The following is a 19,767-nucleotide window of genomic DNA, read 5'->3' on the forward strand; positions in this document are numbered from 1 at the left end:
CAGCGGCCACAGGGGGCGTGAGGGAAGCCCAAGCCACTGGCTCCAGCTGGTCGTCTCTGAACATTCCCAAGCAGGACAGCTGCAAGATGCCAGATCGACATCAATTGATCAATTCTCAAGACTTCCTAGGAGCTATCACTATTAAACCTACATCACACCAGGTGCCTAGCGGAAGTGTCCAGGCGAACCTTGACTTCAGACCGGAACTTTAGCCTGGCAGTAGGTGCCAGACCAGGAGGCTTCAGGGATGTAAAGAAGCGACGCTGAGCATGTCCCTGAACAAGCAGTCATTCGAAGTTTTCAATGTTATGAAATGCCTGGTGCTCCGTAACTACCTAGGTAGCTACAAGAGTACTCCGTACACGCGGCCCAAATCATGGCCGAAGAAGATCTTTAGCAAGATATGGGCCGTCTCAATCTAAATCGTTTATATCCATGGTCGTCTACACCAGACGCAAACCGGGGCTCGATCTCTTCCCGTCATTGTGTCACCAAGCACTCGGCATTTGGGTCAACTGGTCTGTCTACCGGCTACCACCTCCATCCTGTCATCGATACACCCACCCTCAACCGGTGGGGTGACTTTTCAGCCCGTCTCCAACAGGAGATTCATTCATTGTTATTGGACGAGCGCTATATTCTTCTAAGTAACATTCGCGCCGTGGATTCACAAACTCTAGAACTCAGACTGCTCAAATAGTTGAGCACCAGACATGGATTGGAGACGGCTTCTCTTCTCTTTCGTCAACATTGAACCTTTCTGACGTGCTGCCCTGTCGTTTGGTCAGATGCGGCAACACCCGCTAGCTCGGCTGCACACTCCGGCAAGGCTGTCCAGTGTGTTGTCCTGACCCGCCTGCCAACATTGAATGCGGTCCATCAGACCAGAGCCTCCTATCGCCTCATCCACACACCTCCACGTCGACTGATCCAAAAACCCACTACATCGACACCTTCACATCACACATTCTGCACAAATACGCTTGTGGCGTGTGGCACTTGCTAGTCCTGGCAGATAACGTTATGGCTCATCACGCAGATATGAAATTCGTTGGTTTCCGTAACGCGCAAAAATATTGAATTCAACTCTAGACTATCCTCAGAAACATGCAGACGATGTCAACAAAACCCCAGACAAGCCCGCATTCAACCCTATGCCACCCAAACGACCGCTCCCTTCTCTCCCATCTCCTCCTCCCCTCTTCCAGCCCAAATCTCCCATTTTCAAACAATCATAGCCTTGGCCACCAAGCTGTGCCAAAAAGACGCAAAGCATACATATTTGCAAACCAACATAAAAGTCAGACTCATCCCGAGATTGAAACGCCACTCCAGCCAGCCATATGACCCAATGATCCAAAAAGAGACCTGACTTTCCTTGCGTGTAAAAGGCATGACAAAACCGTGCAATAGCAGCAACAACAATAGACCATAGGAAACAGTCGGTGCGGTCCAGATATCAGGCAACTGAATTGCCCCCAATAGCCAAGTTGCCATCTGGTCCTGCCAACCTCTCGCGTTGAACCATAACCCGCTCATTACATATGTCAATAAACATCTCGAATCGTTTAATAAGTTTTTCCTTTTCCTCCAACTGACTCTTAAGGGCATCGATTTCTTTTTGCTTCTCCTCTTCAATCTTCTGCAAATCCTCTCGTGCTTTCGCAAGCTCTCTGCGAAGATCCGCTCGGATTCTGTCTTCTGGCGATTGCTGAGGTTTCGTGTATATCGCCGGTCTGTTTTCTGCCAGCCCTGTCGCCACCTTTTGGGGGTTGCGATTTATAGCCGCTCTCGCGTTGTATATGTCCCTCGGAAGCAGATGGCAATCCGGATTTTCGGTTTGCAGAATCTGTAGTGTTTCGGATACGCCTGCCCCTGCGAGATGGTCAGCAGAAGTACTTTTGGTAGAATTTGAACCTTTTGATGGTTTTTGCGTACCGTTTTCCTTCAACTGCTTGACAGCCGCCACCATCTTGCTGTCAAGTTTCCTTGCAGCAGGATGGTTTGAAGGGCTCTCGCTGGGGCCGTGATTGTGTTGCAGGTGTGTGGGATCAGGGCGGTAACGGATTGTCCATTGGGTTCGTTGCTCGATAGCAAAAAATCCAAAGGGGCAATCACATTTCCTTGAAGATGTCTTGCGCTTGCGAAATTCTGGGCTCACCCTACTGGGTGGCTTTCCAGCACGATCACAAACAAACAGAACCTTTTTGAGACCAGGAACCGTTTTCTTGGAGCGACCAATGACAATCGCATAGCCAACAGAGGTACAATAGCGCAAAACAGCTTTTTGTACAGCTTCCAATGTCGGATAGCTTCCTCCTTCTGGTGGGGGAGACATCATCTCGCCCATCGGCTGGGTAGGAACATAGGAAGGGTCATTTAGGAGCTTCGAGTCGAGGCCATTGACTTCAGACGTGTCGCCATCTTGATGACCATCAACGTCCATTTCACTGCCTGCATGGTTTCCTTGCTGCTGCGGAACCTGAGCAGCAGGTTGCTGAGGAGAGGCTTGCACCTGATTGACTTGCTGCACCTGCTGAACCTGCTGCTGCTGGGGAGGTTGTTGTTGCTGTTGAGACATCTGCTGCTGAGAAATCTGTTGCTGAGGCGGCTGAGAATTTGATTGCTGAGGGGTAGACTGAGGAGTCACCTGAGCCTGGGGTTGCTGCTGCTGCTGCTGTTGCTGCTGCTGCTGTTGTTGTTGTTGCTGCTGCGGCGGTTGTTGAGGTTGCTGCTGCTGCTGCTGCTGCGGAGTTGACTGTTGAGAGCGGCCATGAGGTTGGTGAGGTTGGACGCTCTGGCGTCCCGGATGGCCAGGGTGGCCTGGATGAGTCTGGTGAGCTTGGTGCGCAGGATGTGCTGGGTGCTGCTGATGCTGCTGATGCTGTTGTTGATGGTGCTGCTGTTGCTGTTGCTGCTGATGGGATGGGTGGCCGGGATGCTGCTGATGATGCGCTTGCTGTTGAGGGTGAGATTGGTGTTGCTGATGGCTCGGATGCACAGGATGGCCTTGATGTGAGGCATGCTGCTGCTGGTGTTGGTGGGATAGAATTGGATCATGCTGCACTGATTGACTCATAGATGTTGGAAACATCATAGGCGGCGGATTTGGCTGTGGCGGCATTTGCTGCCTCGGCGGTGCCGCCCTCTGACGCTGAACACCCAGAGCATTCGGAACATGTGAGTTGGGAGTTCGCGAGGGCGCGTGGCCATTGGGAATATTAGGGTTGACCGGCGATGCTGCAAAGAGGTGTGGAGGATATGTTCCTTGAGGAGGTTGTTGCGGCGTGTAACCTTGAGGTTGATACGGTGACGCTGCATGAGGGGCAGGCGATTGCTTGTTGGGTTGGTGTTGATGCTGATTCGCATGAGTTGGAGGGAATCCAGCACTTCGCCTGAGGCCAGCTTGCGAGAAGTTCAAGCCGTGGGCGTTGGAGCCGGGTGGCCCCAGGCTCGACATGGTGTATCGATCCAGCGAAGTGACGGCGAAGCCAAAATACTATCGTGAATGCGCGTGGCTCGCAAAGTTTTTGCGGCCGTAACAAAAAACGAAGGGAAGAAAATATGCCGCCGCGGATACCGCTTTGCTCACAGTCGCCAAACAGATTGAGGCTCGAGGGATGGATGTTGATTGAGAGGCGGAGGAGAGACGCGTCGATGATGTTCCCGCATCCGCTCCTCTCTGTCTCTCGGGCGGCGTTGGGAGTCGAGCCGTTGTTCGACCGTCGGCGCTGGTCGTCGTCGTCGTATGCTCGGTCGATGTTGAAGCCCTCGTCAACCGCTGAGCTGATGATGGGACGTCGAAAAGAAAATGGGCTGCGCAATGGAAACCCTGGACCTGGTTTGGGGGTGTCGATAATGGGCTGGAGGAGGCGTGGAGTTGAGTGCCTGGGAGAGGTGTGGGCAGAGGGAAGGGAGGAGCTGGGGAGACGACGGACTGACGGGTGTTGCAAACTTTGAAGGGTAAGAAAAATTGTTCGGGTCTTGCGGTTGTGCGGGTAGGGATGGCCAATATGATGGGCGATGGGGGAATGGCTCATGTCTGCTGGGCTGGACTGGACTGGGCTGGGCTGGGGGCAAATGCCATTCAACCAGACAGACTTTGATCAATTTGACTCGACCAGACGTCAACAGGTGGACCACCTGTTGTTCAATGTTGGGTCCGGATGTCCAGTCCAACTGTCCAACTGGTGGGAGCAGCAGTTGTGGCTCTGCCTCGTTGGCCAGCATTCGCGGAGTGGAGACGTGAGGCGATGCATTGGTCGAATGGGAGGAGGCGTACGAGGCCAGCCCGACAAGGGTCAATGTTTTTGCATCGTCGCCTGCGCATTGGCCTGCATTTTTTGGAATTGCACATCGCAGACAGACATGGAGATTGGCACTACCAGCAGAAACTCGACAAGTCTCGGCACCTCTGGAGCCATTTGGCCCAGGGTCGGCATCACAAACACCCATTCTGGTGCTAGTTCTGGAGCTCCTCAGCTTTGCCGTACCAGCTCTCTGGGATGTGACAGAGATACGGACATATTGCACACACAAATCTGAGCTACCCGAACGGCCTTGTTTATTAGCGTCAATCAATCTGGTCCCTCTCGCGTCTCGTCTGGTGGCACACGCCCATTGCCCACACTCACCATCCACCTGCAAGATGCGTGGAACACTGAGCCTTTGTTTTTTGGGAGACCTTGGAGACAGCCAGGAAGCTCAGACGGAAGGATCCAGAGCATAGATCATTCTATAATCGTGGTGGTGCAGCCATCCTGTGCCCCCCTACCCATCAGCCAAGGCAGTGCATTTGAACACATGCATGGCTCCAGTCCATTCATAATCCGCAATCCGCACTCGACTTCGTCGACAATCCTCCGTGACAGCGCTGTGACTTCTCCCTTCCGGTTTGCCTTTGCCCTTGCGGTCGAACTCATTTCGCTCTGCTCTTCATTTCCAAGTGTCCAGCAGCGACGCCAGGAATGAGCCAACAACAAACTGGACTCCAGCTGCTTTTACTTGCTTCACCTCCCCTCTACCTCCCCTCACAACCGCCACCACGTGATGCTGCCAATCACCACATATGGCGAATGGCGAACGGAGCAGACCAATGCCCAGGCACTCTGGCCAGTCTGACGTGAGGCAGCTGGCCAATCGTCAACCTCGGGGCAACTTACTATCAAATGTCTGTGTTACATGGCCAGATGCTGGCCCTGCTGTCATCTCCTCTTCTCGTTTGGCCACCCTGGGGCTTTGTCTCAAAGAACTGGATGCTCTCAAGCCTCAAGTTTGTCTGTCAGTGTCACCGCTCGCCCCCTGTTCCCAATCTTGTGATACATGCCGCAGCCGCAAAATCCGGGGTCGACAGTTGACACAACAAGGCGAACTTCTAAGTCCGTTCAGAGAGCGCACATTTGGTTCAACATATTAAAGTCTCGTATATTCCGTCCTGCGGTTCTCACGCCGCGCTATGCATTGATGCCCTGTCTAATCATTATTTTGAGAGTGACTACGCCAACCCGGTCCTTGTTCTTGACACTTCAAATTGGTAACCCCGTTGCAACATTGCCAACCAACTTTGGCACAAATGCCGTCTCTTCTATTGACACAGTCAATGACCCGCCAAAACGGTAACCTGATGAACCTTGTGTCATCCAAAATGTCCCAAAACTCCGAAACCTTTGACCCCGCATGAACCTACAGCCTGCTCGATTCTGCAAGATGCGATAAATTATGTCCTGGCATCTTCCTTGATGCAGCCTACCATGGTAAATTATGCCGCGACGAAGATGGCCAAAGTTGTCAAACAAAAAAAAAAATGAATTGAAGAACAAAATCCACCAATGGCCGTATCGTGTCAGTGCTGTTGAGATGATGGGTCTACTCCAGCTTTCTCCTCTTGCGGCCCTTGCTAAACTCGTCCTGACCATCCACAAAATGCCCCTTCTCGATCTGATGTTGCCGCAAATTGTCCGGGCGCTTCTTATACTGGCTATTGCAGCCGGGGAAGGGGCATTGATAGATTTTGGGCGGACTAGTGCCATGCTGTAGCTTCTTATGCTTGGCCATGCTACCGTGGAACCATTTAGGGTCTCCTTTCGGTCTGTAGCCACAAATATCACAACACATTTCCGAATTCATCTTGGATGACACCATCGTCTCCTCCGACTTCGGGGGTGTGAGAGGCGTGGCCTGTTTGGCTGGTGAGATAGTGGTCGATGCTCCGGGAGTAGCAGGCGGCCAGTGATGCTGTTCCTGTTCCGTTGATGTAGTGCTCCGTGCAGTCTCCAAGGGCTCCTCAACTGCAGGTAACCCCGCTTCAAAGGGAACAAAGTTGTCAAAAGAAAAGTCAATCGACATCGGTACGTGCAGCTCTGATATATCAAGACCTGATGCTGCCGGGCCTGGTTCGTCAATGGTTCCGCCGAGGGCAAGCCCATCATGGCCATGCATGATCCTCGCGGCTAACTCAATGCCAAGCTTGTAGTATTGTAGCCTAAGTGGGTATTGAAGGCCAACTCGATTCTGAAGTGAGTCGATCTGGGTTCGAACTTGCTGAACATAAGCCTCAAAATATACTTCTGATGGCAATTGCATCTGTGGATACATGTCAGCCAGTCGAGGGTTGTAATGACAAGTCACAAACAATTCGTACCTTTCCAGATTGCAACAACTCAAGCTCAAGGCGACGGACTGTAGAGATGTGATTGGAGATGACCTTATCGAGGAGAATTTTCATACGGGTGACAAAACCACCAACATTGTGATATTGATGAGACAAAGAGAGAATTAGATAATTGGCAGCTTCGCCAAATGAGGAGTTTGGAACCATGACCAGACTAGTATCTTTCAAATGTTGTGTGCAAAGGTTGGACGTCTGAATTTCGGGCTTCGTCGTATTGTGCAAGGCTGCATATTCTAACTCTATATGACTGTTAGCAACCATATGCGACAGATTGAAGTCACCTATTCAGTAGCCATACCGTCTAAAAAGTATTGCGAAATAAAGAGTAATGGGTCGTTGGAGCCTATACTCCCAGCAGGCTGTTTCCCTTTCCAGGCACTTGTGGACGGCTGGGATAAACATTGTTGTAGAATTTCCATAAACTCTTCATCAGTAAGATCACCAGGCTTCCACAGGAAGTCCACGACTTGTAAGTATGCATGTCTGTCTTCTTGAGACATTCCAGAGGAGTAAGATACAGCCTGCGTGAACAACTCTGCCCACCAGTTGGTGGCATCTTGCTCATGTATGACGAGAGAAAGAGAATATACGACGTGTAAGAAGCTCAGTAGCTGCCCTGGCGATTGCACTTGTTTACCTTGAAGAAGTTCAGACATCGTTTCGAATCCAGTCAATGAAACTGAGTTGGCTTTCATGTTGCAAAACTGCGCAGCTACGTGATTATTGCCGCTCCGGCTTAGTTGTTCTAGCTTCTCCAGAGACGCAGATACATGGAGATCGAGAGTATCGCGTGCTGAATACATCAAAGTATAGGGACTAGCCTGCTGCGAGTCACGGCTTTTGAGCTCTTCCATGAGTTGGTGTGATTGCTCAGTCGTATTTGATGGGTCCCGCGGTCGCAAAGTCTGTGTTGGAGAGGGGATAATTTCAACAGTTGTGGCAGAGAAGATATTTGGCTGATCGGCTGGCCCAGGGCAGAGATAGGTAGGAACGTCAGCAGGGAGCTCTGACAAACCAACCATGCCGCCGGGGCCGTCCCCAAACTGTGGAAATGCTAGGTCCATTTCGTCGACTTCTGGGTGTGGTGGCAGAGGCTGAGAACAGGGGAACACATCGTCTGGGTTTGGCACATCATCTGCCGGAGAGGTCAAGGTCGATTCAAACCCAGTACCATTTGCCCAAGCGTCAGACCATGCTGACATGGGGGAAATGGTGCAGCTTGCCGTACTCGATGTGCTGTTCGTGCTAGTTGTGCTGCTTGTAGACCGTACTGATGAGCTGGGCTGCAAGTTTTTACTCCGACGTCTCGACCGAGCTCGATAAAAATCCAGGGCAGTTGTTGTATTGAGTTGCAGTGCTGGTTTGACAGTGGGGTTCACCGGTGTCGGCTTAACAAGATCGGCTGGTGAGATAGTCTTCACCGGCGGAGAGGGAGACCATTTGATGTATGATTCGTAGTTCACAGGCTCTTGGCTGCCGCCCATCGACTGTCGTGAGCAGACTGATAGTGGGCGCGTATATGTGGAGGATGTGGAGGATGATCGGCTCAGAAAATCATGTTCGAGAACCTCCCGGTCCTCAGGAATCGTAGCAAGAGTAACCTCACTTGAATCAATCTCGTGTATCTCATTAGACTGTAGCTCAAACTGTTGGACAGCTTGCCCATGAACCGAGTAGTCGTAACTGGGTGGACTCTCCTCGATTTCAAGTTCCAGGGGAGGCAGGGAGGCAGTTTTAGGTCGTCCCAAGTTCGAGAATACCGACTTAGCCAAGGACATGAGCTTCTTTCGCTTCGAAGGGTGACCGAGACAGCGTCGGCACTTATTCATCTCATGGAACGTCTCGACCTTGCCACAGTCATAGCACCAATACTCTCCAGATTCAAGGTGCTCACAGCTATAGAGGTGCTGAAGCAAAAGCTCATGGTTGGGAAAACGCTTTCGACAGCGAAGCAGAGGGCATTCCCTTCGCTCCTCAGCGGTCATCTTGGGGCAGACATTTCGTTTAACCGCGGCCCAGACAATGAATCTATGCAGGGCACATTCATCAGACGGAGTGTCACGCGTCCTACAAGATTCTGGTCAGTACCTGTCCATGAGGGTACACAGGAATTGCCTGTGCGTAATAGGAGCATGTGAGTTGCTAACGTTTCATAAACACATGGCGGTTGCTTGTCAGACTCAAAGGACTTGATGGACGCTGAAGATGTCGAGCCCGATGTCGAGCGCCTGAGGCTCAATCGATGGCTTGTAGGCGTGCGAGTAAATCTTCGCAGAGCCGCGATGCTTATCTCGTCAAACGAAGACCGTTTGCCTGTCTCCATTGTGGCAACTGTCGTTCAAAGTGAATAATAACGGCCCAACCATGACTCGATAACAAGATTCCAAAAATAAAAGGGAAAAGGACTCGCTACATGGTCGCAACCCCGGGGGTTTAATTCACTTCATCAGTCCTGCGATTGGAGAGAAGTGAGGCTGAAGCAAGCAGGCAGTGGTGAAGGTCCTAGGAGGCCGTCCTCCGCCGAGAGTTACATGTAGGACTCCTGCCAAGCTGCCGCACAGGTGTAGGACTTGAGCCACGTAGGGCACGGCACCGATTGAGCAATTGATCCCATCAGCGGTCAACTGGGGCAGACAGACGTGACGCACATGCGGGAAATCCCCTTCAGCCAATCGAACCATTCCCGCTTGCGTGGCTGTGAGATCCGGGGTAGTCATTCATTTATTGGCCAGACCCTGGTATCGTGTCAGCAACACGAGGATCATGCGAAGGCCTTTGTTTAGCCACCACAGCAAGGCAGACTGTCTGGTTGACCGGCAGTGCCACTCACAGGAACCTCCCCAATGCGTGAAAGCGAGACGTGTTGTCTTTGTTGATCGAGATAGTTCAGCCTTTCTTGCATGTAAGGCTAGGTTTCTTTCGAGCAAAGCACACGATCTGTTCCTTGCTTGATGCACCTAATCGAGATGGTAGTAATCGATTTTCTGCCCAGTTTGTGCCGCGCATTGTCGGGTTGCCCGACCCCACACCCCAAACATCCAGATACCGAGCAGGCAGAGAAAGAGAGGGGCAATGTAGAACTTGGTCCTATTCCGAGCTTACAAGGGAATGGAACGGAAAGGAAATGTGCAGGAGGTGCTTTCGGCAGATCAAACCCCCTACAATGAAGGCATGGGAACAGTTGGGGTCACCAGAACTGGCAGGCGGCAGTAAAGGAAGGAGCGTCCAAGTGTTGACTCATGGGGTCCCTGTGTTCAAGTTGACGGAACGGCTACACCAACATGACAGCATCATCAGACGGCAGTGCTTGACTAAAAAGCACTTGGACCTCAAATATATCCATGCTTATCAACCACGGCGGTGCTTGGTGGCGTGCTGCTGAGCATTCTCGCCCGACATATTTCACATCAAAGTACTTGTTTCCATCACACTCCACCAAGTGCGCCTGGTTGCAAGGTAGAAACAGCTTCCCTACCCTGTACTTGCCTTGCTCTTCTTTGGGGTCGACTAAACCCTTGCCCTGTGGCGTTTTACATGACCAAAGACGAAATACATTGTAAAGCGCTGTATACGCTGTGTCTACTGATACTTCTTTCTGGCTTGCAGAGTGAGCTTGTCGAAATCGAAGAGGTCGTGCGATGTCTTACTCCGGTCTGTGCCTGCCGACCCAAAAAGCCAAAGAGTCAATTGCAGGAGGCCTTGACAAAAACGGCAAATCGCTGAACTACAAAAACGCCATGGCCCAACTCCCGCCTTTCATCTCGATGAAATTCAATTGCTTCAAGTGATAAATACCTAGGTACGTGATCCGTTGTCCCAAACGCTCACTTCAGACCTAGCTAATGTGGCGTTGTTCAAGTCACCAGGCACCCAATGGCCGGCTTAGCCGACATAGTCGGCTACGCTAGCTAAGTTAACCGAGAAGAGAGTGTGTCGATGCCGAACGACTTCGACTTGTGTCTTCTCAGACATTCGAGAAGCTAGCAATGTTCTAAGCAGTATCGGCTTCGAAATCCTTCAGGGCACACGCGCGGCAAAAGATGGGATCTGACCGAGCTGATGTTCCGTCCACGACAAGGAAGAGGTCCCGCAACGGTATGATGATGCACCCCCTGTATGAGGTAGACATTCGTGCTCATTTATACACCAGGTTGCTATACCTGCAGATTCCGAAAGGTGCGATGCAAGGCCAGTGTCGAGCCCCAGCATCAGGGCAAAGAAAAGCCTCTCAAATGTGATAATTGCCACAGACTAGGTTTCCAATGCAAATGGGACGCTCCAGCTTCGGGAGAGAAGTACATCCCGCCGCCTAAAAGGAGACGGGCGGCTAGAGAAAACAGAGAAGCAATCAATGATGGGAGAGCAATTAATTCAAGCCATTCCTTGATCCAAACACCTGGAGTGCCCATTGAAGACCAGAGTCACGACGCCACGGAGTTGGTGTGCGATGCAGAAAATAATGAGACGGATACAGGGTCGATAGCCACGGATATGCACGGAGCAAATCACTACCAACTCGGCTATCTTGATACATTGGCCACAGCCCCGGATATCAGCCTAGAATATGATATATTTGACCTCAATCTTGCTGGCGAGGGCCTGGACTTTGTCCCTCTACCCAACATTGACCTGAGGTCCCAAACGTACTCAGAACAGGATCCGGCAAGAGTAGAATGGTCAGACATCCTTCAAATTCCAGATTTATCTCGAGCATCTGGAAAAGCCGCAGGATCCAACGATGATATCTCAACAGACACTCGTAGTTCGGCGTCACCATCCGTAACCGAGGACAATCGTCGTCTAATTCAGCATTATCTTGATGTGATGAAAGGTTTCGCCAAAGTCGAGGATTACTCAAGGAATACGAATAACCTATTTATTTCGGCCTTTTCGGAGTCACTGTGCTTTCCACCCCTGTTCTACGCGATTCTTTGCTTCTCCGCTTCGCACTTGGGCATGGAAGACGAGACGCATCTTGACCAGGCTAAACGATACGACCAGCTAGCGAAAGATTCCTTTGATGTATTCGCAAAAGATCAAAGTGTTCAAACGGATGGACTTTTATCGGCACTGTTTGTTCGTGTAAAGACAATTCATATCACCGGAGGCAGCGTTGAAGTGTTCCTAGACCTCATGACGAAGGCATCTGAGATCATCTCGTCCACATTAGGCGTGAAAGACGCCAAACAACCCTCTGATCTTACCAAAAGAATCATCATAAGGCTGGCAATGCTGGACGCCAGAGCGGCATACTATCGACTTGGCGGCGGGCGGCTTGTCAACAGCCTCAAAGACATACCTGCACTTGCGTTCATATTTGACAGCAAGGTTGAGACAGAAAATTCCCAGAAAGCCATCATTGACCTTTTGCGAGGTACCATTCTTCGCATGCGAGTTGCGGAGTTGGACGTGCAGCTTCACGAGCAAATGAGTGCCGAGGTCGTCTCGGCAAGGCCTCTGAGAACGGCGGCCTTCACGTCGCTTTATGACGAAATTTACAAAGAAATTGACAAATGGGAACAGAAGGCAGGCCAAACGACGTCCAAAGGGCCAAGAAACTTCTTTTGTCAGGATGAGATTGTCGACCCTACTAGGTTCAATTACTACATCGTTCTGTGCGCTTTACATTCCGCCCTGTTGTATCTTTATATTGTATATGTAAGCATACGCATATTGTCATGAAGTATGACTGCTGACCTGAAACCAGCCATTGCGATCGGTCGACTTTGAGGCTTCTGTTTCCAAAATTCTTGAATCGCAGCTACAACTTCGCCGAGACCCTTCTCGACTCCGGTCACCGTCCTCAATTCTTCCAAGTTCTTTATTCTTAGCAGGCTTATGCACAGCTGACCCGATTCGCCAGGACTGGGTGCTTCAGCTATTTAAGTCCTGTGAGCAGTGGAGCACATACATTCGGAAGTCCCGAGATCTACTGGAAGAAATATTTAAACTGCGTTCAACAGAGGGACAAGTGGATATTTGCGACGTAATGGACAGGGTTACGGGCAGATTTGTAATCTGACGTATTTGGACTGTAATTGTATTGAGATGTAAGGCGCGGATATTGGCAAATGATTCAACAAAGACGAGACAGGCGTCGTAAGCATAACTACATGGCATATCTAAACGTCTCCCATTGCTCAAAGTCCGTCTTGTCAGTAAACTCAAGGGTGTCAACATCCAGATTTCGCTCCCTTGTACCCGCCAATCTATCCCGCCGGCGGTTTTCATAAGTATACCACGCAATTTGGACGAAAGGTAGAACAATCATGAGGGCGTAGCAACCCACTATACCATCGTCAATTAGTATATTCCGCATCTAGTTCATCCACATTTGGTAACACTTACTGAGCATCTTGAATGCCAATGTATACACAGGAGCTTCCCGCTGAAGAAAGAATTCTACTCATCATGTCAGACACGGCATGTCCAAAGTAAAGCACACGAAACACTTACGCGGGCCAGCAATAAGACCGGCCGCCCACCCTGCGAAAATGACACCATTCGCAGTTGACTTCTTCGTATTACCGGCATAGTTGGCCGCCATGAGGCCAGTGTTGAGTGTGAATGACATGGTATGACTGCCCCATTTGGTCAGGACTTTGGAATGCAGACGACTCGTTGAGAGGAAACTTACGTGTAAGTGAGGTAGTATCCTGCCAGCCTCCCTGCTTGATTGGACGCTGGAAGCGCATGAAGCAGCCAAGCGCCAACAAAAGGTGGCATGGACACAAGCATGGACAGCCACAGGCGGATGTTGTTGAATTTGGATGCGATCCAGGAGAATATGAGGAAGGAGGAAAGTTGGATCATTGCAGCAGGACACGTGGATATGATGGTGGCTTGCGTTGCTGAAAAGCCGAATCCCTTGACGATTTGGCTGGAAAACTATTTGCCCCTGTTAGATAATACACTGTGCTCGTGGCGCTCATGTACTGACCTGGTTTGCGAAGGATGCCGGCATGGTATTGCCGCTGTATATTGTTAGCTTCGCAGAACTATGTCAGGTTGCGGTATCAAGAAGTCTCTTACGCTGCTGTCATGAAAAAGAAAAGAGTCTGCGGGTCTCTCAGAGCTTCCCAAAATTGGTGCCATTTGAACTTGTCATCGGCCGTGACCGTCTGATTGACTCGCACCCGATCAATGGCAATTTTCTTCTCTCGCTCGTTTAACCACCGGGCGTTCGTCTGGTTATCAGGTAAAAGATACATAAGAATCAGGGAAAAGGCGAAACTAAATGATCCGAAGAAGAGGAAAAAAATCTTCCAAGTTGCGACAGCGCCGTGTACTAGGGATGTTAGTTTGCTTCATGCTTGGGAGGATAGTGAACGTACTCGATCCCAGGGCATATGTGAGGAGTCCACCTATAAAGTTACCGATCTAGGTACGATAAGAAGTCTGCATGATACAAAGTCGGCAGTGGTTGTTGAACATACCGGAGTGCCGCCCAGCCAAAACGCGGTGCGAAAAGCTTGCTCTGATCTTGTCCACCAGTTACTGGTTAGGATCACAAAGACTGGTCCAGTTATGCTTTCAAGAAGACCCAGGAAGAACCTGAGAGCCATGATTCCAGCAAAGTTGTAACAAACGCCTAGGTTGCCGAGTTAGACAGCTTTACGGCGATTTTGGGTGGATGGGCTTACAGGTAAGGAGAACCAGGATGGACCACACGCATACGGCGCCAGAGATGAACTTTCCTGCGTATTGGGGGTATTTTTGCACCAGTCTTGACCACGTTAAGGAGCCGACCATGTAGCCAATGTAGAAGATACTACGAGAGTTAGCATGAGGAGTAGATATAATGTATGTGAGGAAGTTTGTTACCTTCCTAGCCAACTGTAGTTGGTTCCTTTCAAATGGAGCGCTTCTTGGATTCCAAAGATGGAACTGTAATTGAGGATCGTCTTGTCCAGAAACTAGAGCACTAAATTAGTAAATGGCCTTGGAATGAAATAGAAGAGGCATATACCGAAAATATGTAACACCCACACATCAGTGGCAGAAGAATAAAGTCAATCTTCCGCCTGACCCTTGTGCTCTCCTTCTCAGAGTACGAAATATGATCAACCTGGCCATAGACCTTCATCTTTGCCTCTCCATTGTCCTTGGAGATACTCTCAACATGATCAGACATTGTGTTTGGCTTCTGCATGTCTTGTTCATAAGCTTCCTCAACCTCATGGGGTTGATCCTGATGCTGGGAAGCCATTTTCGACAGACCACTTTGTTTCAGACGGGAATGAATGCTTCAATGCGGGGAAAGTAGAGAGAATGGGAGCACCAAAACACGGGGTCCTGTCCCGAGCGGCATGACGATAGCTTTAAATGCAGTTTCCCCGGATTTAAATGCCCATGCTAGTTGTGACGATGTCGGATACAGGATGAAAGTGTCACTAGCTGTGGCGTCGATGGCTTGTTGATATAAGTCATGCCAGTGGTTGAGGTGGAAGACTTTGGTGGAGCTGTTTCGCCGACTTAGTCGGATCGACTATCTCGGCACCGAGGCTGCATTGATGGTGTTGGGAACGAGGTAGTGCGACAGTATCGGCAAATAAATTGGTTTTGAGAAGATCATTATGGACTTAAATGAGCGTGTATATATGTTGGCAGTATATCTTGTATAGACTGGCTCTGAGTTCTATGGTGGCTTGGCAGATGTAAAGTTGACTGAGAATTCACAAACCACCAAAATGACGGTTGACCAACAGATTCGGGAGCCTGTTCAGATTACGGCCCCAACCATAACTCACCTGCCAGAAACTGAAATCTCCAAAACAGTTGTCATTGAGCCATATCATGTCGATTTGCTCCCAGAGTACAACTACGTCAGCCGAGAATACCTAATTAGCGGTACAGCATACGGACAGCCATATTGCACCCGCATTCTTCTACGATGCCCTGCGGATCCAGAACAATTTACTGGATTCGTAGTAGAAGAGCCTTCGCATCTATGGGGTGGAACAAGTATTTGGCGTCACATCAACCGATGGTTAATGAGGAACGGTGAGTACACCGGTCAAACGCTTATGCAGTTTAGAAAATCTAACAGTGTATAGGCCACGCATGGTTAGAGGTAGACTCACAAAGTCCCTCTGCAATCAGTAAAATAAAACATGCAGATCCAGAGCGCTACCAAGCCATGCATTTCATACCCGGACCCCTCGCAAATGAGTTCTCAGAAAACATCCCCTTCGAGACAGAAGTCACCAAGGACTCACTGTGGGAGACATACAACTCCTTCAAAGCCCAATGGTGGCCCGCCACGCCTCAATCTCCTGAAATCATTGCGGCTGCTTCGTATGCTTTGCGCAGCGGAAAACTAGGCTTGACTGCGACTCGAGTAGTTCTCAGCGGACTCTCGCAGACTGGCGGGCTGACGAGACGGTTCATCACCCACTCGTCTCATTTGCGGTTGCCGGATGGTACATTGCCATTTGAGGGCTATGTTCCATGCCAATCGGGAGGGTCTGCACTACCTGATTGCCCTGGAGTCAAGATTATTGAACTACTGGGGGAATCAGAGTTTCAAACAGTCAGGCTGCCATGCGGAATTGGCGGGCAGGTTAAAGAGACGCTGCACCGACGACCGGACAGCGACTCATTCCGGCTGTATGAAATTGCAGGCATGGCTCATCGGGAATCGAGATATCCATCCGCCATTGATACGAAACGATGGGCTGTTGCGGACTTGAAAGGAGCCAAATGGAGCACCTTTTCGAACTCGTTTATTTATCACGCTGTGTTTGAAGCTCTTGAGAAATGGACGGGCGACGAGAGTATAAGTCCACCAGCTGGAGTTATTCTTGAGACGGTCGGCCAGACGGATGAGATTGAGAGGGATATTCACGGGAATGCACTTGGTGGAGTGAGGACGCTGCATACAGAAGTGCCGTTGTCGCGACTTGTGGCTGCGACGCCAAAGGGTCGACCAAATTGGTATTGCGGTGAGTTCACTGCTGTAAGTGTCATTTTTAGTATCTTACTGACTTTTTTTAGGCTCGGAATGGGATTTCAGCAAAGACAAGTTGCGGGAATTATATGGTACAGTGGATAACTATCGACAACTTGCTGGGCGAGCGATTCAGGACCAGATCAAAGCTGGGTTTTTGCTGCGAGGCGATGCAGAGACGTTGAGACGGGAGACTATAGAAAAGGTTGTGTTTTAGATTTGAGATTGCATTTTATAGGAATAATGAGAGTCAAGTAGATATTGTATGGTGGTTACATAGTTAATAGTTGTGGTGATGATGCGGCGACGGAGCAGATTTCCTATCTGGGAAGGAAATCGCCGAGGCCACCGATTGACCATGTCACTCGCCCCATCCTTCTGTATTTCAAGCTCACTACAGCTGTGCATACCTAGAAATACAATGGGTATCCCACTGAAAAGGTCCATGTTTGGTGCCTGGCATTCAATGTTGGGGTATTGACGTGGTTCCAACGTTCCATGTCGGTACTTCGGCAACACACATCGATGCCTCGGCTCTCCACAACCCCATTCATAAACCCCGGACTCCGCGCCGGTCGCCGCTCACGGCCATCTCCAAATGAACTTCATCTCGTAAACCCGCGTCATCCTTCACTTCAGCATATAGACAGAGTGGAGCGCATTGCATTTCAAAATGAAGGGAATCGAAGTCAAGGAATATGTCAAGGTATGCACGTACCGTGAAACCACCTCACCGCTCACATACTGATGTGGTTTCCAGTCCCCAACGGAGCTCAAGGTGGCGGAGCTTGCAGACCCTGTGCCCAAAGATGACGAGTATCTGATTGAGGTTCGCGCGGCGGCCACCAATTTCTTTGATGTCCTTCAGATTGCGGGCAAATACCAGAACCAACCACGTATGTATCCCTTCACCAGAGCAGGATGCCTGATCAAATTGCTGATTCGCGACACAGCCTTCCCATGGATTGCGGGCGCCGAGTTCGCTGGTGTCGTCATTTCAACGCCTAAGGGGTCCAAGAACCCCCAGTTTCCCAAGGGAGCCCGGGTTTTCGGCGCTACTCAAGGAGCATATGCGTCCAAGTGTGTTGCTAAGGAGGTGGCCATGCTGCCTGTCCCTGAGGGCTGGTCGTTCACCGAGGCGGCCGGTCTGTTCGTCACTGCCCCTACGAGTTACGGCGCCCTTGTGGTGAGGGCGAATGTCAAGCAGGGAGATTATGTGTTGGTTCATGCGGCGGCTGGTGGAGTTGGTCTGGCTGCTGTTCAAGGTGAGTTGCGGGTTTCCAAAGAAGACAAACCGGATGATGGCGAATGCTGATGTTATTTTCGTTCTCAGTTGCCAAAGCATTCGGCGCTACAGTCATTGCAACAGCATCTACCCCTCGCAAATTGGAAGTTGCCAAGTCGTTTGGCGCAGACCACGTCCTCGACTACAAGGACCCGGAGTGGCCGGCCAAGGTCAAGAAGCTTACTCCCAAGGGTCGCGGTGTTGACATTGTCTACGACCCCGTCGGTTTAGTAGATAAATCTACCAAGTGTACTGCCTGGAATGGCCGTATCCTGATTGTTGGATTCGCCGGTGGCGCCATTGAAAAGGTTGCCATGAACAAGGTACTACTCAAGAACATTTCTCTGGTGGGCATCCACTGGGGTGCGTATAGCATCAACGAGAGAGAGACTATTCCCGTAGTGTGGCAAGGCATTACGAAGCTGGTCAAGGAGGGGAAATTCCGTGGAACCGAGTTTACAGATGAAGAGTTTGTAGGATTAGATAGAGTCAGTGATGCACTGGTCGCGTTGTCAGGGCGTGGGACTTGGGGAAAAGTTGTGGTCAAGGTGCCGCAGGAGGGAGGTAGCCGGCTGTAAATTGACTGGGAGATAAATGACAAGTAGTTCAATAGCATTGATCGATTAATGATGCATCAATTGATTCCTATGAATGAATTCTTGGTGTTGTTGTGCGTCAGGAACGGTTATAAGTAGAATAGAGCGTCAAGCAGGTACATACGACCATAGCCACCAGTCAAATCTGGATCCCGTCAAGCTCTTCTCCGGGGTTTAAATGCCTCGAGATATGGAGGAGTGTGCCTCCATTTTTGGAGGATGGGATGACCGTTTTTGGGTGACAGAGAACCAGACTTGGTGTGGGAGGATTACAGTCATCCGCCGTATTTTACGACGGAGGGCGCCGACAGAGGCACTAAGATGCTCCTTTAGTGCCTCACAATCACACCCCCCTCCACGTCGGTGCCTATTACCTGCAAGAAATGGGCCTTTAAAAGCTACCAGGCTCCAGGTTATACGACCGCAGGGGGAGTCGATGCTAAGTGCTCGTGAATCAAGGCTGTACTTTCAGCTCATAAACAACCCGCCTGAAAATAGCCTCCTAGCATAGGCCCAGCATCTACCAAATTCCCATCGTCCCGAAACGGGTTGCAGTGGGATCCCGAGCTTTCTACCATCTATGCTCGTATGTGATAGACGTTGAAGCAAAATTGGCTCGTATCATTGCAGTCATGGACGTGAGGACAACGCTGAAGATGTGTTTATGCCTACGACGGCTAAGTTCCCCATCTAGATTTCAACTCTATAATGGAACGGTTTGAGAACCTGGCCGCTCAGTGGGCATGTCCAACTTTATCAACCTCCACACCAACTCCCAGCTAACTCTCAAGATAGTTTCATACATCAGCGCTCTTGCAATGAGAGAAAGTAATCTTGTATCAATTTTTGGCGAATGGGGTACATATATTAACCACTGGCGAGCTCTCGGCCAAGTGGCTGCTGCCAGGTTCGCTGCAGATATGAGAGTAGGAATACATAACGTCCATAACGGTTTGTATTGATACAGTAATTCTTTCCCAAATCTACGTTGCCATTTTGGTTGTGATGAACGGTCAACAAAGTCGAAAGACTCTGCAAACCTCTCATAGCGAACTCTCTGGGCGACGAACTCAAGGCGCGGGAATTCAAAGATGAGAAATCCCATCATGCGTGAGAAAATGAGGAGACCTAGGCAGGAAACTCGCGGGTACCGAAACATCCAGTAGAGTACGTTGAGAGGGATGTTGAAACGTTTTAACCACGAGGGAAGCCGCAACATGTCGAAGGTGTACTCAAAGGCTTGATAAAGCGAGTAAGCCCAGATATG

The 19,767-nt window shown here is 50.2% G+C and overlaps 6 protein-coding genes across 6 annotated transcripts; 3 read left to right on the forward strand and 3 right to left on the reverse strand.

Annotated features, from left to right (window-relative positions):
• Window positions 1-1,459: 1,459 nt before the first annotated feature.
• Window positions 1,460-3,460, reverse strand: VFPPC_08978 (mutator-like element transposase; the record flags this gene model as incomplete). The annotated part of the gene is made up of 2 exons (XM_018287588.1): window positions 1,460-1,875; window positions 1,939-3,460. The coding sequence occupies 2 exons, from the start codon at window positions 3,458-3,460 to the stop codon at window positions 1,460-1,462; spliced, it is 1,938 nt and encodes a 645-aa protein (XP_018140649.1).
• Window positions 3,461-5,865: 2,405 nt separating this feature from the next.
• VFPPC_08976 (zinc finger domain-containing protein) lies at window positions 5,866-8,993 on the reverse strand (the record flags this gene model as incomplete). Its single annotated transcript, XM_018287586.1, has 4 exons — window positions 5,866-6,582; window positions 6,641-6,909; window positions 6,969-8,737; window positions 8,818-8,993. The coding sequence occupies 4 exons, from the start codon at window positions 8,991-8,993 to the stop codon at window positions 5,866-5,868; spliced, it is 2,931 nt and encodes a 976-aa protein (XP_018140647.1).
• A 1,717-nt stretch (window positions 8,994-10,710) lies between these two features.
• Window positions 10,711-12,692, forward strand: VFPPC_08975 (C6 zinc finger domain-containing protein; the record flags this gene model as incomplete). Its single annotated transcript, XM_022428633.1, has 3 exons — window positions 10,711-10,765; window positions 10,821-12,328; window positions 12,378-12,692. The coding sequence occupies 3 exons, from the start codon at window positions 10,711-10,713 to the stop codon at window positions 12,690-12,692; spliced, it is 1,878 nt and encodes a 625-aa protein (XP_022284205.1).
• An 87-nt stretch (window positions 12,693-12,779) lies between these two features.
• VFPPC_16420 (MFS transporter) lies at window positions 12,780-14,879 on the reverse strand (the record flags this gene model as incomplete). Its single annotated transcript, XM_018294173.1, has 11 exons — window positions 12,780-12,958; window positions 13,019-13,072; window positions 13,127-13,251; window positions 13,308-13,558; window positions 13,611-13,644; window positions 13,703-13,958; window positions 14,005-14,050; window positions 14,107-14,261; window positions 14,314-14,441; window positions 14,495-14,586; window positions 14,640-14,879. The coding sequence occupies 11 exons, from the start codon at window positions 14,877-14,879 to the stop codon at window positions 12,780-12,782; spliced, it is 1,560 nt and encodes a 519-aa protein (XP_018140645.1).
• Window positions 14,880-15,360: 481 nt separating this feature from the next.
• On the forward strand, window positions 15,361-16,836 carry VFPPC_08973 (signal peptide-containing protein; the record flags this gene model as incomplete). The annotated part of the gene is made up of 3 exons (XM_018287584.1): window positions 15,361-15,673; window positions 15,727-16,614; window positions 16,667-16,836. 3 exons carry the CDS (start codon window positions 15,361-15,363, stop codon window positions 16,834-16,836), a joined length of 1,371 nt encoding a protein of 456 aa, XP_018140644.1.
• Window positions 16,837-17,292: 456 nt separating this feature from the next.
• On the forward strand, window positions 17,293-18,482 carry VFPPC_08972 (alcohol dehydrogenase; the record flags this gene model as incomplete). The annotated part of the gene is made up of 4 exons (XM_018287583.1): window positions 17,293-17,325; window positions 17,380-17,515; window positions 17,573-17,884; window positions 17,953-18,482. The coding sequence occupies 4 exons, from the start codon at window positions 17,293-17,295 to the stop codon at window positions 18,480-18,482; spliced, it is 1,011 nt and encodes a 336-aa protein (XP_018140643.1).
• Between the last annotated feature and the right edge of the window lie 1,285 nt (window positions 18,483-19,767).

Source organism: Pochonia chlamydosporia, chromosome 6 (genome assembly GCF_001653235.2).
Source record: "Pochonia chlamydosporia 170 chromosome 6, whole genome shotgun sequence".
NCBI classification, from domain to species: Eukaryota; Fungi; Ascomycota; class Sordariomycetes; order Hypocreales; family Clavicipitaceae; genus Pochonia; species Pochonia chlamydosporia.